At 44.5% G+C, this 21,390-nt stretch overlaps 1 protein-coding gene across 5 annotated transcripts in view; it reads left to right on the top strand.

Annotated features, from left to right (window-relative positions):
• The window catches only part of NOD2 (nucleotide binding oligomerization domain containing 2), a 235,854-nt gene that overhangs the window by 156,933 nt on the left and 57,531 nt on the right, over positions 1–21,390 (top strand). For all 5 annotated transcript variants that reach the window (XM_073604985.1, XM_073604984.1, XM_073604982.1 and 2 more), the window contains one exon: positions 3,377–3,485. In XM_073604985.1, coding sequence (XP_073461086.1) covers positions 3,377–3,485 — 109 coding nt within the window. The remainder of the gene's footprint in view (positions 1–3,376; positions 3,486–21,390) is intronic.

Below are 21,390 nucleotides of genomic sequence, written 5' to 3'. Positions count from 1 at the left end.
CATTTGAGGTGGATGGGGAAATAACTCCCTCTGTGCCTTTGTATTTTGATGGCGGTGAAGGCTACCACCATCAGAACACACTGATCAGTGTTGCTGGCTATAGCCGGTGGCACTCATCTTTCGGGAAAAATCAGACAGGCTGGTTATACAGATTGTGGGGTGTTTAAGGCCAGCCACCTTCTGGTGAAGTTAGGTAGTGCTTCAACTCTAGTCCAATATAGTCCAAGCATAGACTCTTTTGCATGCATAATATGCAAAAAATTAGTGCAGCGCTAAAAGATTGTGACCATGTAAAAGGAAACATCTATGCATAAACCTCAGTGTGCTGAGATCAACATGTTGATAACTCTAAACAACCTATAAATCAAAATATTATGTGAAAATAAGATCACTCACACAAATATGTGTGAATGAAAAAAGTGAACACACTAAATAAACACAAAAAAATGTATCAATGTATATGAATGGAAAAGTGCTTTCTCCCCAATCTCCAGATGGAGTTGAAACATGTGGTCAGAATGGACTGGTTGATACACTTGTGGACACTTCAGAGGAATTCACAAATGAGGGGTTGGGTACTCTTAGGATAGGATGGACACACATACCATACGGCAGTGGGTCAAATGGGCTCGTAATCCTAGGTTCCTGGTAGTGCGAGGATGCCACGCTGGATTGCGCTGATTGGTTTGTGGCTTCAGAACACCCGACAGCCAGGCCAATCCAAGGAATGATGTTAATGAGAGGATTGTCGTCAATGCCCAAATATAAAATGAAAAGGAAAAGGGAGCTCCATATGGCGCAGGTTATCTCAATAAACCATTTTTTGGTTGACTTCTCAACCAAAGCTACTTCTCATAAAGGTATAGTGTGTATGTGGTCTCCCACTATACAATCTCAGATCTCTCAGACAAAAATAAAAACAGGTATTCTAATCTCTCTAAACTTTATCCAAAACAGAAAACAAACCTTTTGCCTTTAGTTATACATTAAAGCTAGATATTCTATAGGATATATACAGTATATAAAAAGTCAGCTTTGCATACATGCAAGTTCTTATTGGTGTGTATTGATGTTATGCAGAAACACGGTTCAAAAAAATTAAAGTGACTCTATTACTAGATAAATCCATTAAAAAGTGTTGGAAGCGTTGGATTCTTGGTCCCCTTCTGCCTGCTGTAGGTTCCAAATCCTCCCACCCCTGTTACTACAGCACAGTGGACATTTGTAATGTTTTCAAAGTCTTGTTGTTACACATAGTTTGTTATATATTTGCTCTGCTTTATTTATATAAAGTATATTTGCTGTATATTTTAAGTTCTTTTTTTACTTTCGGAAAATTCAAAGGTAGCACAGGAATTAAAACAGAATGTTTTATGAAAACTGTCCATACACTTGTTAGTGTAATAAATGCTTTGCTTTATTAAGATTCTTGAATTTCAAAGGCCTGTTTTCCAGGGTTAGCAGCAAAGCTCCAGTAACTGCCCATATTTATTACTGAACATTTTTTGGTAATATGCCAACAATATACAAAACCAATCTGCGCCTTTGCAGAAGATAAGAAAATATAAGCTGACAGGATATGTCTTCTAAACAGTTAAAGTATTGTTTAACATAGTATAGAGATGAGGAAACCAATATGCTAAGGTTATATAACTGTCTAAAGAGGGACTGAACTTTGTAGGCTATACCCTTAAAAAAGGCAGGCAGAGGACAAAGAACTAGTCACCATTACTGCTTGTGGTCTCCTTGTGGGCAGGGATTACACATGCCTATGGGGCAGAAGTATCAGGCAACACCAGTTTTCCTTCATAGTTTCTTTACTGTGCTGACTCATCAGCAATGAAAAGTAATGTAGCACTGCCCCCATAGGGGTTGCTGAGTATAGTCTTCTCTGAGCCTCCCTCTGATTATCCTGCGCCCAGACACTTGGGTGTTTTCACACTATCACCCACACACTCTGTTGCTCATTATGCAATGATCAGTCTAGGGTATTTGTTTTTTTTGGCATTTGTTGGTAAAACTTGGATAGGAGAAGGGATTAGTTGGATACTCCAACCTGAACTATGCACAGACGAGGACAACTCTCACTTGACCCCATTAAATTGAGTCAAATAGCAGATTCCTTTCTGGACCACACTATAGCTGTGTGGGAGCATAAGTCCTTTGCTTGTTCTGGCAGCAGACTCAATGCACCAATTTTTTTCAGGACACTCACTAGTATCCCCTTTAGCTGACACCCATCCACTGACTTCACTAGCTCGAACGTATGGCCCTCACAGAACACGCATGTCTGTACTCACGGTAGCCAGGAACAGATCCTTCTAGACGCGTCTCCCTCCTAGTCAGCTCTACAGGGCATCTGGGTTGCAGCTTCTCCAGTTCTGACCCTCATGGCAGCCTGCACAAAGGAGGGGTAGCAGTCCCCTCCCTCTGGGACCCCACTCTCCAGCCGAAGACCCTGAGCACATGTGCCCTAGGCATATATACAGTCACCCAGCATGCCTTGAGGCACCTGCTTCTGCCAATGATCAGGGCTGTAACTACGCCTATGCTCCCATATGTCAGGTTTCCTCCCACTGTCCAATATACCTCGTCCTATTGGACCAGTGTGAAACAGGCAGACAACATGAGCAGTATCTGAGCACAATGAGCAGACTCTATCAATGGGTGACTGCTCCCTGGTAGACAGAGAACACCTACATTTACTTAATAGCCTCCCTGGTAGGCAGGGAAACCCAAAACTATTCTCCCTCTCTAGCACCTACCTAAGGGGGTGCTACATCAATGTTACACATTCATCTGAAATCAAGTGCAGTGACTAAAAAAAAACAGCCTTGGAGCTTTATTTTACATCACAGAGGACAGGGGAAATATTTACACAGTACACAGTATCTGTTTATATTTTTATTGTTCTATGGAGAATAAATAATAGGTATGCTATTAAAAAAATTGTGGTTGATATGTAAAACACATGCAATTTGCAATGGCCGTGGTCTAAATGTAACCTGTCATATGGGAAAAAATATGACTGCCATTGTTAACCTTCTTGTGGAATTTCTAGTTTGCTAGGCTAGACTGCCTCTAGGCTAGTACTTTCAGTGTCACAAAGCTGGATTAAGCATGTGGTAAGTGAAACTAGAGCTCTACATACTTTGCATACTTGATTAAAGAGAGAGATCTTAAAGCCAGAAGGTTAACATGGCAGCTAGCATTTTCCCAAAAAGATAAGCAATGGCAGCTTTCTTTTTTCTCCTCTGAAATGTTGAGCTAGAAGACATCTATAGTTTGAAAATTTGGGGCGACCAATTGAGTTGGAAAAAAAATGCATTGCTTTGTTTGGAATATTGTTAAGCTGAACTACACATGCTTAAATTAGGCAAGAAGACTTCTTGATCTCATCCAACTGAAAGGAAATGAAGCTGCAAGATGCGTACTGGAAATCATCCACAATTTAGAGGAAGGAACCATAGCGCAAGTCACAGACGGTAACCTGAATTCCTGGTACAATGCAATTGCTAAGCCTGAGACATAAAATATGTGTGCTATTCTTAGTTCCTGGTGATGACAGGTTTCATTATACCTTACTTGTATGTCCTGTTTGCCTGCCCATGCTCCATTTCATACCTTTCATCAGACACCACCCCATAAAAAATCTGTGGATACAAAGTTCTAGAAGCAGGACTTACAGTGTCAAGAACAAGTGCAAACCATATTGCTCCCTTAAGTGCCACCAAGTTCTAAATAATGACCTAAGCACTTAACCCTTACCCTAACATTTATAGCAGAAGTAAACCACAGTTGATTAAAAAAAAAAAAATCCCCTGCAAGTCAATGACATAATGTGCTAGTATTGAGAGACTTACCTCAAAACAAAGCCTTCCAGCGCCACGCTGTCACCGCTGAGAGGGCTTCCATTTAACCCCAGTCTTACTTCCTGGTTCATGGCCTCTGGCTACATGAGTGGCCGGGGACGTGATAATGTCACACCTGCGAATGTGCGCAGGAGCCGTTGTTTATGCTGTCTGTATGCCGGTGTCTTGCAGAGAAAGTTCCCCCGGCGGATAAGGACCCCCCTGTAGTGCGCAGGCGCAGCGCTTGGGCAGTATGAACGACTATGGAGCCGCCAAAATTAAGCTGAAAACCTTGAGTCAGCTGTACATGTCGCCTGCGCCCTGAGTCCAGGTTCAAGCCCCACCATCCAAGTGGACACAGAGGTAGAACAAAAAAGTGCCGAGCGAAGCAAGGCCGTGCCCGAGGCGTGGCGAGCGAAGCGAGGCCGTGCCCGAAGCGTGGCTGGCGAAGGGAGCCCGTGAGGGCCCCTGTTACAGGCGCCGTGTACAGCTGACTTACAGCTATTCAGCTTCGGCTATTTCCGGCTGCTCGTACTGTGCAAGCGCTGCACCTGCGCAGTACAGGAGGGTCCTTATCCGCCGAGGGGAACTTTCTCGGCAGAACACCGGACCTTCAGAGCGCATGAACCAGTGACATCACTGGCTGCATGCACATTGAATATCTCCTAGACAGTGTAAGTTCAGGAGATATTCACAGTACCTACAGGTAAGCCTTATTGTAGTCTTACCTGTAGGTACAAGTGGTATAACAGAGTTTACTACCACTTTAAAGTAAAATTCCAGGCACTGGTACTGTATGTTATACATAGTTACACTGTAGAATGTAAATATGTGTTGAACATACATGTCCACTGCCTCTGGAAGCTGGAAATCACTGAAGTAGACACAATGATTTCTACTTGCTTCTAGTTCCTACCAAGCAGCTGCTCTCATGCATTGTGAACACAGGAGGTTGGCCATTTGGCAAAGGTTCCATTCAGTGAATGCTTTGCCTTCTCCAAATAAGCGCGAAGCATTCTCTGATTGGACAAGGTGGAGGTGACGTAACACTTTTCACCTTGTCTGATTAGTGAATGCTTTACATTTATTCAGAAGATGCAAAACATTCTCTGAATGGTAAAAACAATGGTAAACATCGGCGTTCAGAAAGGTGATAGCTTAAGGTTGTATGGCAACTGGAATATACACATGTAAATACATAAAATTATGTGTGTGAACACATGAATATGTTAAAACAAATAGTCCATAAAAGTCTGTGTGTTGTATGATCAGCACCTGGAGGCAGCACCCTTATGCTATGTACACACGATAAGATTTTCTGACAACAAAACCGTGGATTTATTTCCGACGGATATTAGCTGAAACTTGTCTTGCATATACGCGGCCACACAAATGTCGGAATTTCCGAACGTCAAGAAGGCGGTGACGTATAACACGTACGAGCCGAGAAAAATACTTGGAATTTTGTGCATCGGAATTGTGTACACACGATCGGAATTTCCAACAACGGATTTTGTTGTCGGAAAATTTGAGAACCAGCTCTCAAATTTTTGTTGTTGGAAATTCCGACAACAAATATCCGATGGAGCTTACACACGGTTGGAATTTCCGACAACAAAATCACATCGAACATTTGTTGTCGGAAATTCTGATCGTCTGTACGCAGCATTAGAGTGAAGCAGTGGACTCTGTATTGAAATGGGAACAGAGGGGCGCCAGACTTAGTGCAGTATTAATCATAAATTTAATAAAAACAAATAACTCACAAATGAGATAAATATCATCAGCATGTAGTAAAAATCGCCAGTCCTGGGAACTCTGGAGAATGTCCTATTAGCCTTGGAAGCCTGGGGCACTGATGGTGTGATGCAAGGGTCCAGGAAGTGCCAGGAACCAGGAAACAGGAAGTGAGGAGCAGCCGATCACAGCCGTGACCAGCGTGGACCGCAAGATGGTGCTGGGCCAGACGTGACGTCACAGGAACAGAATGTTCTGTGTTTCACAAGGGGCGGTAATGCATTTCAAAGCTACTGCTTTTTCTTCAGACCGTATTTGATGGTCTATTAATACAGGAAGACTAAGAAAAGAGGGATGTAATAGGTTGGCGCACCCGTCAATCAAAAAGCCTGAAAGAGTAGGTATAAAAGAAAATATAAAAGCGCTTGCTGTTGTAGTAGAGATGATTAATTATTGTGTCTAAAATGCTTGCTTGCTAACAATAATGATCAACAGTATTATAGCGCTTTGGAAGAACAACTAATAGATTGATTGAATGATTAAAATATAATTAAAAAATAAATGGTCAAAATGAATAAAAATAATTCTCATTAAGATAGTAGAAGAGGGGATGGAGTGCTACATAGGTATACCTTTAATGTTTGATATTAAATCCACTATCTTATATTATAATAGCCAGATGTACCTCTTATGCCCGGTACACACGGTCGGATTTTCCGACGGAAAATGTGTGATAGGACCTTGTTGTCGGAAATTTCGACCGTGTGTAGGCTCCATCACACATTTTCCATCGGATTTTCCGACACACAAAGTTTGAGAGCAGGCTATAAAATTTTCCAACAACAAAATCCGTTGTCGGAATTTCCGATCGTGTGTACACAAATCCGATGCACAAAGTGCCATGCTCAGAATAAATAAAGAGATGAAAGCTATTGGCTACTGCCCCATTTAGAGTCCCGACATACGTGTTTTACGTCACCGCGTTCAGAACGATCGGATTTTCCGACAACTTTGTGTGACTGTGTGTATGCAAGACAAGTTTGAGCCAACATCCGTCGGAAAAAATCCTAGGATTTTGTTGTCGGAATGTCCGATCAGTGTCCGACCGTGTGTACGGGGCATTAGAGAAATAATTATGATTTAAATATCTACATACAAATGATGGATTATCTGAATGGTGCCTGTGCTGAGCAGCCAACCACTTTTATTCACAATGCATCAGGCCAGCCCTCAGTAGGTGACCCGAAAGCAAGTGGACATCACTGAAGTAGCGGTGTCTACTTCAGTCAGCATCCAGGAGCATTGGCTAGGTAAGGAACATGCATAGTACCAGTGGTCCAAGCTGGACCAATGTAACTATTTATACATATCAATGCCTGGAATCCGGGCCGCTGATAAGGCATTACAACTTGTACTGTTGTACTGGGCCCAGGTCTCATCAGCTAAACAGGGGGGCCCGGGGCAGCTTTATTGTTCATTTCTGCCTAAATGAATACATTGATTATACTAGCACACACCCTGCTCCTACTTGCTTAAATTACATGGGCCCCATCATGTCAACAGAGGGGCTCAGGAGGTAGCAGCAGAGGAGGGACTTTTTCTATTTTCGGAGCATAAAGTCAGTGCCGCTGTTCCGCTGCACCTCGAGGGATTGGAGGTGGGGTTGGGGGGCCTCGTCAGGTAGGGTGTATAGGGCCTCATGATTTCTAACAGCAGCCCTGCCTGGAATTATTGTATGACCCTCACCTCTCACCTTACATTTATTAGCAACTATGATTTTTTTTTTTTTTTTTTTTGCAGAAGAGACTGTGCCTGCTAGCACATTTCTAAGGATTATACACTGAACTGCACACGTGGAGCTCAGTGTTCAGCTAACTCTCAATCAAGATGGGCAAAGCTCTGAACCTGGAAGGTCAGGTGGAGATGCTGTTGGCAGCGAGGTAGCTTGCAGACATTTAGAGCACACATTTTTTTTCATTGTAACTAATCCTCTAAAACCTAACCTTAACCCCTATTCCACCGCCACCTTCCGGCCCTTTAAGAGCTTCTAGATGCCAGGAGGCAGGCATTCAGGTTATGTGACCGCTGTGATCACAAGTAAGTATCGGGAGATTTCCGATCCCCACTGGCAAGTGTGCTGGGAGCGCGCAGGGCGCACGCTGTCAGCATTGAAATGTTTACATTTATGCCGCCTCTCGTCATTAAAGTCCAAATGGCAGGAAGAGGCTGAAGCTGAAAGTCTAGATTTCAGATGTAATCTTTAACTAATGCTAAACCCCTTAAAGTAATACAAAACACATAAATATTTCTATTCTTCAAAACAAATCCATACACATAGCTCCAACTGTCCCTGATTTTAAAGGGACTGCCCCTCATTCATATAGTTGTATATAAATTGCACTATTTATCTTTCAAAAAGTGTTTCACAGTACTAAACCTTTCACCCAATTTCTAAACTGCATTTATAAATTCCAAGAAAAGCACTTATGGGTTTAACCAATTATTTTTTGTACAATTCTCTTTTAAGGGGGGCGTGGCAGGGGGTGTGTCTTATGCCTACATGCTTTTGCTAAAAGATGTCCCTCATTCCCATCCCTGAAAGTTGGTAGGTATGTCCATGCACACCCACTGTTTAATGGCCCTGTAATCTATATTTTTCATGAAATTGTTTCTTACTCTGTTTCTGCCTCCTGGCAATGTGTATGTAAAGTTCAATCCTTTTTCTTTGTTTAGGCCCCCTCCCTGGGCTGGCTAAATTAAAGGGGTTGTAAAGGTAAAAATTTTTTCACCTTAATGCATTCTATGCATTAAGGTAAAAAAACTTTTGACAGTACCGCCGCCCCCAGCCCCCCCGTTTTACTTACCTGACGCCTCGAATCTTCGCTCCTCGTCAGCTTCATTGCAGCTCAGCCTGGTCGCTGATTGGCTGCAGTGGATGGATTGAAAGCAGCGCAGCCATTGGCTCGCGCTGCTGTCAATCACATCCGATGACGCGGCGCGCCGGGGGGCGGGGCCGAGTGATACAGCGAGCGGCTATAGCCGCCGGCTGTATCACGGGAGCGCGCCCGCAAGCACTCACCACCGTGCGAGGGAGCTCGCATGAAGGTGGTAAATGCTTGCGGGGAGGAGCTGAAACAGCCGCCGAGGGACCCCAGAAGACCAGGTTCGGGGCCACTCTGTGCAGAACGAGCTGCACAGTGAAGGTAAGTATAACATGTTTGTTATTTTAAAAAAAACAAAAAAACATCTTTACAACCCCTTTAAGTACAGAGCTCTGCTATAGCCAGCTGAGCTGCAATTCATTTTTCAGGTCAGATCAGGCTTTCCCTAAAACCTGTTATGGGGAAAACCTGGTATTGTTCTAGCAATAGCGTGGGAGGATCAATCACTGGAGTTATGTATACTTATCTGACCCTAGCCAACCCCTGGAAGGCTGACCCAGAAGGTGTGGCTGGGAGAAGATAAATATTAGGGAAGATCTGATCAGTCTCTTCCTCCCCTGAGGCATGTGTGTGTGTGTTCCAGAGAAGCTAATGCTACAAGGCCTCAGCAGGGGCCATGTGCTGAGGGCCTGAAGGAGACTTGCCTGTGAAGCTTGGCTGGAGAGGGAGGACCTTATGCCTGTAGCTCCAGGTATGAAAGTACTTCTTGAGGGTGAGATGCCATATGTTGCTAAAGCCTAAACATTATTTACCTTAATACGTTCCCTACCCTTTCATGACTAAGCCTATTTTTGAAATTTGGTGCAAAAAATAAGTTAAAATCCATATTTTTTGCTAGAAAATTACTTCGAACCCCCAAACATTATATATATTTTTTTAGCAGAGAATCTAGAGAATAAAATGGAGATTGTTGCAATATTTTATATCACACGGTATTTGTGCAGCAGTGTTTTAAACGCAAATTTTTGGGAAAAGGGCACTTTCATGAATTTTAAAAAATCCAAACAGTAAAATTACCCCAGTTTTTTTGTATAATGTGAAAGATGATGTTACGCCGAGTAAATAGATACCAAACATGCCAGGCTTTATAATTGCACGCACTCGTGGAATGGTGACAAACTACGGTACCTAAGAATTTCCATAGGCGAAGCTTTAAATTTTTTTTACGGTTATCAGGTTAGAGTTACAGAGGAGGTCTAGTGCTAGAATTATTGCTCTCACTCTGACGATCGCGGCAATACCTCACACGTGATTTGAACACCGTTTACATATGCGGGCGTGACTTCCGTATGCGTTTTCTTTGCTGCGCAAGCTCGTGGGGACAGGGACGCTTTAAAACTGTCACAAGGAATGTAAACATCCCTTGTGACAGTAATAGGTGGTGACAGGTACTCCTTATGGAGGGATCGGGGGTCTAAAAGACCCCCGTTCCCTCCGTTGAACTTCAAAGTATTCAGATCGCCGAAAACGGCAATTCTAAAAACTGTCTATTTTTTTAAACACAATTGCCTACGCTTTGGATGAAAGAGCAACAGAGACACCTTTGGACAGCAGCATTGTTAATCGGGGGGGGGGGGTAGATGTGCTAGCAGATTTAGATACACTAAAGAAATTGAAGCCAAACTCCAGCTAAGGCCTCATGTACACTGCAGCTGATAAACAGACATTTAGGAGCAGTTGTGCGTTTTTTTCAGCAGCCTCTAAACTCTCTTCTATGTTATCTTATCAGTGCCTGTACACAGAGTTGTTTATAGTCGTTTCCAGGCAGTTGAGTTTAGAAGCATTTTTTTGAAAGCAAGCAAAATGCGTTCAGAATGGATTTCAAAGGCCTTTGATAATGCCAAATGCTTGTAACAGCGTGTAAACGCCTCTAAACGAAAAATAAAGAGAGAGAGATATTACGATTGTTTGCCAGCAGATCCTTACCGCTCACTGACTGGTTGCTAGAGGTTACAGAACATCATTACCACTCACTGATTGGTTTCTAGAGGTTACTGTACATCATTACCTCTGCATTAATTTGTGGGTGTGGCCAAACTGCTCTAACATTGAGGGGTGCCTTATGTACAGAGTACAGGGTTGAGAGGCACACTACATAAAGAGTGCATAGTTGAAAGGTGCAATACATACAGAGTGCAGGGTTGAGGGGTGCGCTATGTGCAAGGTTTAGGGGTGCGCCATGTGCAGAGTACAGGGGTGCACCAGGTGCAGAGTGCAGGGGTGCAAAGTGCAGAGGTCTGCCAGGTGCAGAGTACAGTGGTGTGCCAGGTGCAGAGTACAGTGGTGCGCCAGGTGCAGAGTGCAGTGGTGCGCCTGGTTCAAAGTGCAAGACTCTTCTACCCCCCCATTCCAATACATAGTCCCCCCCCCCCCAAGTACAAGGCTCTCCTCCCAACCCCCTACCCCCTCCACCATTCCAGTCCAGAGCTCTCCTAACACCCCCTCACCCCTCCACCCCATTCCAGTACAGGGCTCCACTCCCCCCCTCCAAGTACAAGACTCTTCTCCCACCCCACACCCGATTCCAGTACACAGATTTCCTCTCACAAATCCTACTCACAGCATGTCTGATGTCTGTGTAGCCTGCAGGTTTCAGAAACGGCATCCCCTGTGCAGATTCCCTGCCCCCTTTCCTCCTCTGCTCTCATAGAGATCAGTATAAACTCAAGGGATCTGAGCGGCCACCGGGGGGAGGAGCGCTGTCACTTGTAAATACAGAAGCAGCGCTTCTGTATTTACAAGTGACAGTAAGCGAGCAGCCAGCATGCGACCAGCACCGAAGGTGGCCCAACTCCGGCAGGCAGCGCGGGGCTCAAGAGGCGGGCAGAGCAGGGCCCCCCCAACAATGACAGGGCCCTAGGCAGATGCCCTTTTTGCCCCGCATTAAAGATGACCCTGACTGTTGCAGTTGTCCAAAGGTATGAAAATCATACAGCAACCCATAATATCAAATCTTGCCCAATTTGTAATACCTTAAAAGCTAAACACCTATCAGAAAAGATGGACAAATGGCACTTAAAGTGGTTGTAAAGGCAGAAGGTTTTTTATCTTAATGCATTAAGATAAAAAGCTTTCTGTGTGTAGTAGCTCCCCTCAGCCCCTCTAATACTTACCTGAGCCCCATCTCTATCCAGTGGTGTACACGAGTGCCTCGGCCTTCCAGGATTCTCCCTCCTGTTTGGCTAAGACACAGCAGAGACGCCATTGGCTCCCGCTGCTGTAAATCAAAGTCAATTAGCCAATCAGGAGAGAGAGGGGGTGGGCTGAGCCACAGCTCTGTTTCTGAATGGACACATAGAGCTGCAGCTCAGCTCGGGTAATCCTATAGCAAGCTGCTTGCTGTGGGGGCAATCAGCAGGAGGGAGGGGTTAGGAGCACCGAAAAGGGACTTGAGAAGAGGAGGATCTGGGCTGCTCTGTGCAAAACCACTGCACAGAGCAGGTAAGTATAACATGTTTGTTATTTTTAAAGAAAAACAAACAAGACTTTAGTATCACTTTAAGATAAATGATGTTTGGGTAGTGCAACAGACAGAATTGACAGGGTTACCATCTTTCCGTTGGTGGAAAAACAAGTCTTCCTCCCATGTGGGAGTTATGATAGCGTATGTAGCGGGTGCCCTGCTTTTCCGCGGCCTTGTTAAGCTGGCCGCCACCGAGTACGCAGGCTCTCCTGAGGGAGAGAGAGCCTGTCAGTCCCTGCGGGGGATTTCTTCCGCCTCCCATTTCTCCTCACTGACTTTGTTAATGCAAGCGGCGCTTGCACAGGCATCCGTACGCTCTCTGCTCCCTCCCCTGTGTTTCTATTGGCAGGAGGAGAAGGAGCCAATTACAAGAAGCCAATCAGAAGGACTTTAACAGCAGCAAGAGCAGCTGCAAAGGATCCTGATCTAAAACATCCCCATAGCCTTGTATGGGGGCAGGAACTACAAGAGCCAGCATGCTCTGGGGAAAGAGACACAAAAGACTCCATCTTGTTTTCCTGAAGGAATTCAGTTATAACAAGGCAGGAGAAGTGACTGGACCCAGGAGAGAGGTGCTGCCTCCCAGGTCAGTTCACCGCGTTGTTTTGGGTATCTACAGCCGGTCGGGACATCCAGCCAGAGAGAGGGGGATTCCAGTTGCATATCCAGGCACACGTAGACCGACGACATGAGGCGTTCCAGTGTGAGGTGACCAGTCAGATCACCAGAAGATCCTGCCTGTTCCAGGACGTTCATTGGGCTTTGACTGCAGGATTGGTGAGAGGGCATTTGCCCATCTGCAGGGAACAAGGACACTGCACAGACAGAGTTGTCTCACTTTTGCCTACACTTACCAGAACCTGGGTCTTGTTAACAGCCTGTTAAGCAATCACGGTATCCGCCTTGTCATTCGGATACTGTCAGCATACCACTGATACACTTTGCTAAGCAGGAGTTTAAGTGCACCAACTATATTGGCTAGTCGAAGATCCAAGGCCTCACCCTTCTTCAAAGTGACTGAAGTTACTGGTGTCATATGGGCACGCACACACACATGTCCAGGGCCCTGTATATGTAGTGGGTGTGTGGGATAGTTTACCTTGGGAGCTAATCCATTGAATGTTGATTTGGGTACAGTTTTTGTAGTTTGGCCCTGTGGTGTCAGGGGACAGAAGACAGAGGTCTGACATAAGAGAGAGTCATTCTCCTGTTCTCCTCCTGCCTGGACTCATAGAGCCAATTCATGTATAGGTGACCAATCTGATATAAAGTTGCCATTGCTGAAGTGTTTGCTTCTGTTCTTGGGGTTATTCTAAAGTTTGAAGTACCCTAAAAGCAGCCTGAATATAGTATTGAGCTGTATTGCTCTGGGTCTTAGTTATTACCATTCTGTTGATTCACTTGACCTATGCATATTGTTACTGTCTATCACTTCTCCACAGAAACCTTATAGTAAAGACAGTTTCTGTGTTTTATCATAACGTGTGTGTTTCTCATTGGTTCTTGCACTTACACTATTGCCAGGTGTGCAAGAGGGGGCTGAGGCTGTTATTGGGGTTGAGAAGCAGAGTACGGAACCAAACATACTTAAGCGGCTCCTGCGGGGGTAGCGCTACACTTGTAACTCATCAAAACTGCATGTTTTATTTTGAGAGATCATAAGCTCTTTTAGGATCGGGACTGGTGTAAATGTAAAGCATGTAAGACCTCATATGCAGTTCAGTTTTGGGCACCAGTTCACAAAAAGAATATTGGGGCACTGGAGAAAGAAAGGCAATGGGTTCCCAATCCAAGAGCATACCAGGCCCTTCAGTCTGGTATGGATTTTAAGGGGAACCTCCACGCCAAAAAAACGGAGTGGGGTCCCCCCAAAATCCATACCAAACCCTTATCCGAGCACACAGCCCGGCAGGTCAGTAAAGGGGGTGGGGACGAGAGAGTGCCCCCCCTTCTGAACCGTACCAGGCAACATACCCTCAACATGGGGGGTAGGTGCTTTGGGGCAGGGGAGGCCCCGCTCCCCCCACCCCAAAGCACCTTGTCCCCATGTTGATGAGGACAAGGGCCTCTTTCCGACAACCCTGGCCGTTGGTTGTCGGGGTCTGCAGGCAGGGGCTTATCGGAATCTGGAAGCCCCCTTTAACAAGGGGGCCCCAGATCCCGACCCCCCACCCTATGTGAATGAATACCCCACCCACTCACCAAAAAAAAAAATATCAAAAATAAAACACATTAAACGTGTTTTTAAAGTAATTTATTAAGGCAGCTTCGTCGTCTCTTCCGATCTCTTCTCCCCTCTCCAGCTCTTCTGCCTCCTCCACTGATGTCTTCTGCCTCTGCCGGTTCTTCTATGCTCTCCGTTGATGTCTTCTAGCCCTCTCCAGTTCTTCTCCCTCTGTCCGCTGTCTTTTGCCTCTGCTGGGTCTTCTCTGCTATCTTCTCGATCTTATGCTGGGTCTTCTCCACTGCCTTCTCCCTCTGTTCTTCTTCCGATGTTGAGACAATGCTCTCGGTTACGTCACCGAGTGGCCCCACCCTCAGCTACATAAGAGCTGTCAAAGCAAAAACACTGTGTTTTCTATGGAACCTTTTCTGTGATTAAAGGTGAATGGACATAGCGGGACACTTTTTTTTTATAAAGGACTTGTCCAAAACTGTCTCCTGTCATTTTTACACTTTGACAGTTTTTTGACAATTTTTTGTGAATGGGTAGGGGTACAATGTACCCGATACCAATTCACATGGGGGGAGCGGGATCTGGGGGCCCCCTTGTTAAAGGGGGCTTCCAGATTCTGATAAGCCCCCAGCTCGCAGACCCCCAAACCAATAGGCAGGGGTTGTGAGGAAGAGGCCCTTGTCCCCATCAACATGGAGACAAGGCATTTTGGGGGGACCCCGAAGCACTCTCCCCATGTTGAGGGCATGTGGCCTGGTATGGTTCAAGGGGGGGGAGCTCTCTTGTCCTCCCTTTTTCCTGCAGCCTTCCAGGTTGCGTGCTCAGATAAGGGTCTGGTATGGAATTTGGGGGGGACCCCCACGCTATTTTTTTTTTAAATTTTGGTGCGGGGGTTCCCCTTAAAATCCATACCAGACCTTGCCGGGATCCGACAATACATTACAGCCACGAGCAGTTTTAAGTGACATTTTTTCCTTTAGAAATTTCATTTTGCTGTGGCATAGCACTAATTTACAGGCAAACTAAGGAGACCCCCCCAGGCATGATATTTAAAGGAATATTTAATTGTTATTGTTTCACTTTAAACATTATTAAAATCACTGCTCCTGAAAATACGGACGCTTTAAAACTTTTTTTTGCATTGATACATGTCCCCTGGGGCAGTACCCAGGCCCCCAAACACTTTTTATGGCAATAACTTGCATATAAGCCTTTAAAATGAACACTTTTGATTTTTCACATTGGTGTCCCATAGACTTAAACGGTGTTCAAGTGTTCGCACAAATTTTTTGCCTGTTCGCATGTTCTGCTGCAAACTGAACCGGGGGGTGTTTGGCTCATCCCTAGTGCTAGCCATGTGATCCAGTGGGTTCCCTACTTCTTGAGGAGGGGACACAGGGTGCCCCTGGGATCCTGCCTCCAACAGATAAAGACCTTGTTGGCCCTTGTGATGTCGTCACAGGGGCAAAAAAGATTATTCCTTCACTTGTGACGAAAGTAAGCATGGTTTCTCTATTCCTTCTTCATCAACTTGCTAATGAAAATTTTAAATAAAATCTTTTTGTTTTCATTACATACCTTATATTAGACCCACTGCTGTCATCACTGGTTCTCTGTCATGTTCCTTGATAGGAGCCTGGGATGATGAGGTTGGCCTCTCTGGTATCTTCAGTTCAGACTGGCAGGACATTGGGTCGGGAACAGAAGACCTGCAGGATTGACAAACCTGAGTCAAAGAGGAACTCCGCGTGCGGTGCAAGTTCAGGAAGCGTGGCTTGTCAGAGCTCCCAATAGGCTTGTAGCAGGAACCCACTGTGATGGTTGGAGCAGATGCAGATGACAGCCAGGGCAGGCAGTGGTAGTAACATAGCACTGAAACAAAGTCAAGAGTGTGGTTATATGCAGGGCCGCTATCAGGCGAGGACAGCCCATATACAAGTAGGGGGCCCGTCAAACTGAGGGAAGGGAAGAGAAGCTCTAAGAGGAAAGGGCCGCATTTGTCATCTCTGACAGCCAGGATTGGAGCTTAGTTGGTTGGTGGCGGTGAAGAAGAAGGGGGAGATTTTCGAGGAGTGGCCTGCCCATTGAATGTGTAGGTGCTACATTGCTGCTGCACAATTCCTATACCAATAAGCTGAGCTGACATTCCTGCAGACAGGCATTATATAGATGCTGAGGGGTAAATGTGGATGTGGGCCTGTGCTGTGATTGCCTCTGCTAAATTGAGCTGTCTCTTTCCTATATGGGGATGTCTCATTGTTGGGTAGGTCTGTCTCTTTGCTGAATATATGAGGATGTCTCTATGCTACTTGGGGATGTTTCTTTGCTGGATTGGGCTGTCTCTTTGCAATATGGGGATATCTCTTTGCTGACTATATGTAACTTTGCTGGATTGGGCTGTCTCTTTGCTGGATATATGGGGATGTCTCTTTGCTGACTATATGTCACTTTGCTGGATTGGGTTGTATCTTTGATCAATATAAAGGGATGTCTTTTTTGCTGGATTGGCTGTCTCTTTGGGTGTTGCTTTGCTGAGTATATGGAGATGACTCTTTTCTGGATTGGGCTGTCTCTTTGCTGGATTAGGATGTGTTTGCTGAATATATGGGGATGTCTCTTTGCTGGATTGGGATGTCTCTTTATGGAATATATGGAGATGTCTATTTGCTGTATGGGGATGTCTTTTTGCTGGTTTAGGATATCTCTTTGCTGAACATGTGTACAGTGCCTTGAAAAAGTATTCATACCCCTTGAAATTTTACACATTTTGTCATGTTACAACCAAATATGTAAATGTATTTTATTGGGATTTTACGTGATGGATCAACACAAAGTGGCACATAATTGTGAAGTGAAAGGAAAATTATAAATGGCTTTCAAATTTTTTTACAAATAAGAATTTGAAAAGTGTGGCATGCATTCGTATTCTGTCCCCTTTACGCTGATACCCCTAACTAAAATCTAGTGGAACCAAATCCCTTTAGAAGTCACCAGTTAGTAAATATAGTCCATCTGTGTGTAATTTAATCCCAGTATAAATACAGCTGTTCTGTGAAGCCCTCAGAGGTTTGTTGGAGAACCTTAGTGAACAAACCGCATCATGAAGTCCAAGGACACCAGACAGGTCAGGGATAAAGTTGTGGAGAAGTATAAAGCAGGGTTAGGTTATGAAAAAATATCCCCCAAGCTTTGAACATGGCTGTCCACCTAAACTGACAGAGAAGCAGCCAAGAGGCCTATGGTAACTCTGGAGGAGCTGCAGAGATCTACAGCTCAGGTGGGAGAATCTGTCCACAGGACAACTATTAGTCGTGCACTCCACAAATCTGGCCTTTATGGAAGAGTGGGAAGAAGAAAGCCATTGTTGAAAGAAAGCAATAAGAAGTTCTGTTTGCAATTTGCAAGAAGCCATGTGGGGGACAGAGCAAACAGGTGGAAAAAGGTGCTCTGGTCAGCTGAGACAAAAATTGAAATTTTTGGCCTAAAAGCAAAACGCTATGTGTGGTGGAAAACTAATACTGCACATCACCCTGAACACACCATCCCCACTGTGAAACATGGTGGTGGCAGCACCATGTTGTGGAGATGCTTTTCTTCAGCAGAGACAGGGAAGCTGATCATAGTTAATGGGAAAATGGATGGAGCCAAATACAGGACAATCTTAGTAGAAAACCTGTTATGCCCTGTACACACGAGCGTAATTTCCTTCGGAAAAATCTTGGATGGTTTTTCCGACGGAATTCCGCTCAAGCTTGGCTTGCGTACACACTTCACACAAAAGTTCTCTGAACTTTCGACTGTCAAGAACGCTGTGAAGTACAACACTACGACGAGCTGAGAAAATGAAATTCAATGCTTCCGAGCATGCGTGGTTTTTTGCACGTCGGAATTGCATACAGACGAACGGAATTTCAGATAGGAACTTTTTCCGATGTAAAAATAGAGAACCTGCTCTCAATCTTTTGCTGGCGAAAATTCCGCCAGCAAAAGTCCGATGGAGCATACACACGGTCGGAATTTCCAACCAAAAGCTCACATCGGACTTTTGCTGGCAGAATTTCCGCTCCTGTGTACGGGGCATTAGAGTCTGCAAAAGACTTGAGACTGGGGCAGAGGTTTACCTTCCAACAGGACGATGACCCTAAACATACAGCCAGAGCTATAATGGAATGGTTTAGATCAAAGCATATTCATGTGTTAGAATGGCCCAGTCAAAGTCCAGACCTAAATCCAATTAAGAATCTGTGACAAGACTTGAAAATTTCTGTTCACAGACGCTCTCCATCCAATCTGACAGAGCTTGTGCTATTTTACAAAGAAGAATGGGCAAAAATGTCACTCTCTAGATGTGCAAAGCTGGTAGAGACATACCCAAAAAGACTTGCAGCTGTAATGGCAGCGAAAGGTGGTTCAGAGTATTGACTCAGGGAGGCTGAATACAAAGTCACGCCACACTTTTCACATATTTATTTGCAAAGATTGTTGAAAACCATCTATCATTTTCCTTCCACTTCACAATTATGTGCCATTTTGTGTTGGTCTATAACATAAAATCCCAATAAAATACATTTATGTTTTTGGTTGTAACATGACAAAATGTGGAAAATTTCAAGGGGTATGAATACTTTTTTAAGGCACTGTATCTGCTGGATTGGGATGTCTCTTTGCTGTATATATGGGAATGTCTCTTTTCTGTGTTCAGCTGTCTCTTTGCTGGATATATGGGGACGTCTCTGCTGGATTGGAATGAAATGGCCATAAGGACGGAGGGGGGAATGAAATGGGCAAGTAAAGAAAAGCAGGGTGAAAATTTTACCCACACCCCCTTTTTCTTTACATGCCCATTTCATCCCACCTTTCTTTTACATGCCCATTTCACTGTGAAATGGGCATGTAAAGGAAGGAGAGGTGAAATGTCATCGTGGCAGGCTTCATATTTTTTGACCAAAATATAATTCCTTACTGTTAAATCTTGAAAGCACTGATGACTTGGAATACATTTTTCATTTTCATATATTAAGTTGTAAGAGTGTTATCCAGTCAGGTCCATAAATATTGGGACATCAACACAATTCTAATCTTTTTGGCTCTATACACCACCACAATGGATTTGAAATGAAACGAACAAGATGTGCTTTAACTGCAGACCTTCAGCTTTAATTTGAGTGTATTTACATCCAAATCAGGTGAACGGTGTAGGAATTACAACAGTTTGTAAATGTGCCTCCCACTTTTTAAGGGACCAAAAGTAATGGGACAATTGGCTGCTCAGTTGTTCCATGGCCAGGTGTGTGTTATTCCCTCATTATCCCATTTATAAGGAGCAGATAAAAGGTCCAGAGTTCATTTCAAGTGTGCTATTTGCATTTGGAATCTGTTGCTGTCAACTCTCAATATGAGATCCAAAGAGCTGTCACTATCAGCGAAGCAAGCCATCATTAGGCTGAAAAAACAAAACAAACCCATCAGAGAGATAGCAAAAACATTAGGTGTGGCCAAATCAACTGTTTGGAAAATCCTTAAAAAGAAAGAACGCACTGGTGAGCTCAGCAACACCAAAAGACCTGGAAGACCATGGAAAACAACTGTGGTGGAGGACCAAAGAATTCTTTCCCCGGTGAAGAAAACACCCTTCACAACAGTTGGCCAGATCAAGAACACTCTCCGGGACGTAGGTGTATGTGTGTCAAAGTCAACAATCAAGAGAAGACTTCACCAGAGTGAATACAGAGGGTTCACCACAAGATGTAAACCATTGGTGAGCCTCAAGAAGAGGAAGGCCAGATTAGAGTTTGCCAAACAACATCTAAAAAAGCCTTCACAGTTCTGGAACAACATCCTATGGACAGATGAGACCAAGATCAACTTGTACCAGAGTGATGGGAAGAGAAGAGTATGGAAGGAAAGGAACTGCTCATGATCCAAAGCATACCACCTCATCAGTGAAGCATGGTGTGGGGGTGGTAGTGTCATGGCGTGGGCATGTATGGCTGCCAATGGAACTGGTTCTCTTGTTTTTATTGATGATGTGACTGCTGACAAAAGCAGCAGGATGAATTCTGAAGTGTTTTGGGCAATATTATCTGCTCATATTCAGCAAAATGCTTCAGAACTCATTGGACGGCGCTTCACAGTGCAGATGGACAATGACCCGAAGCATACTGCGAAAGGAACCAAAGAGTTTTTTAAGGGAAAGAAGTGGAATGATATGCAATGGCCAAGTCAATCACCTAACCTGAATCCAATTGAGCATGCATTTCACTTGCTGAAGACAAAACTGAAGGGATAATGCCCCAAGAACAAGCTGGAACTGTGGACAGTTGCAGTAGAGGCCTGGCAGAGCAGCACCAGGGATGAAACTCAGCATCTGGTGATGTCTGTGTGTTACAGACTTCAGTCTGTAATTGATTGCAGTTAATCTGTCCCATTACTTTTGGTCCCTTAAAAAGTAGGAGGCACATATACAAACTGTTGTAATTCCTACACCGTTCACCTGATTTGGATGTAAATACCCTCAAATTAAAGCTGAAAGTCTGCAGTTAAAGCACATCTTGTTTGTTTCATTTCAAATCCATTGTGGTGGTGTATAGAGCCCAAAAGATTAGAATTGTGTCGATGTCTCAATATTTATGGACCTGACTGTTATAAAATTGGGTGCACTAAAAGATTAGGTGGGATGGCCAGTGGGTGGATGCAGTGGAGCGACCAGTGGGCAGGCCGGGAATGTTGGTGGTTTAGCCCGGGGGGGCCCCAGGCCTAAAGCTGTGTAGGGGGCCCCAAAATTTCTGATGGCTGCCCTGGTCATATATGTAGCCGAGGTCAGCAGTGGGCAGGTAGTGAGGTACAGAATCATAGCCAGGATCAAAGTCATAAGCAGACCCGAGGTCAGTAACAGATAAACAGCAGAAAGGTCAGAATCCAAGATCAGGGTCAAAGGCAAGCCAGGTCAACAATGGAAGACATATACAGGACTTTAGCAGGACATAGCTGGGATACAGCTTAAGACCATTTAGCACTGACATTGGATAAGAGGATCCTTTTAAATAGGCCATCTGGCACCAACAGAGACTGTGGATGCGCTGCAGAGTCGACATCCAAGTTCACGCGCCTGGTCACAGTTCTATGGGCAATACCATGCACATGTCTCTAAGCCTGACAATCTACAGGAATTCCCTTACATTCTCTTTTTTTTCTATGCAATGCAGCAGATAATACCTGGAG

This window comes from Aquarana catesbeiana, linkage group LG11, assembly GCF_042186555.1.
Source record: "Aquarana catesbeiana isolate 2022-GZ linkage group LG11, ASM4218655v1, whole genome shotgun sequence".
Taxonomy (NCBI): Eukaryota; Metazoa; Chordata; class Amphibia; order Anura; family Ranidae; genus Aquarana; species Aquarana catesbeiana.
The sequence above is the reverse complement of the archived record's forward strand: the minus strand, read 5'-3'. Positions and strand labels throughout refer to the sequence as shown.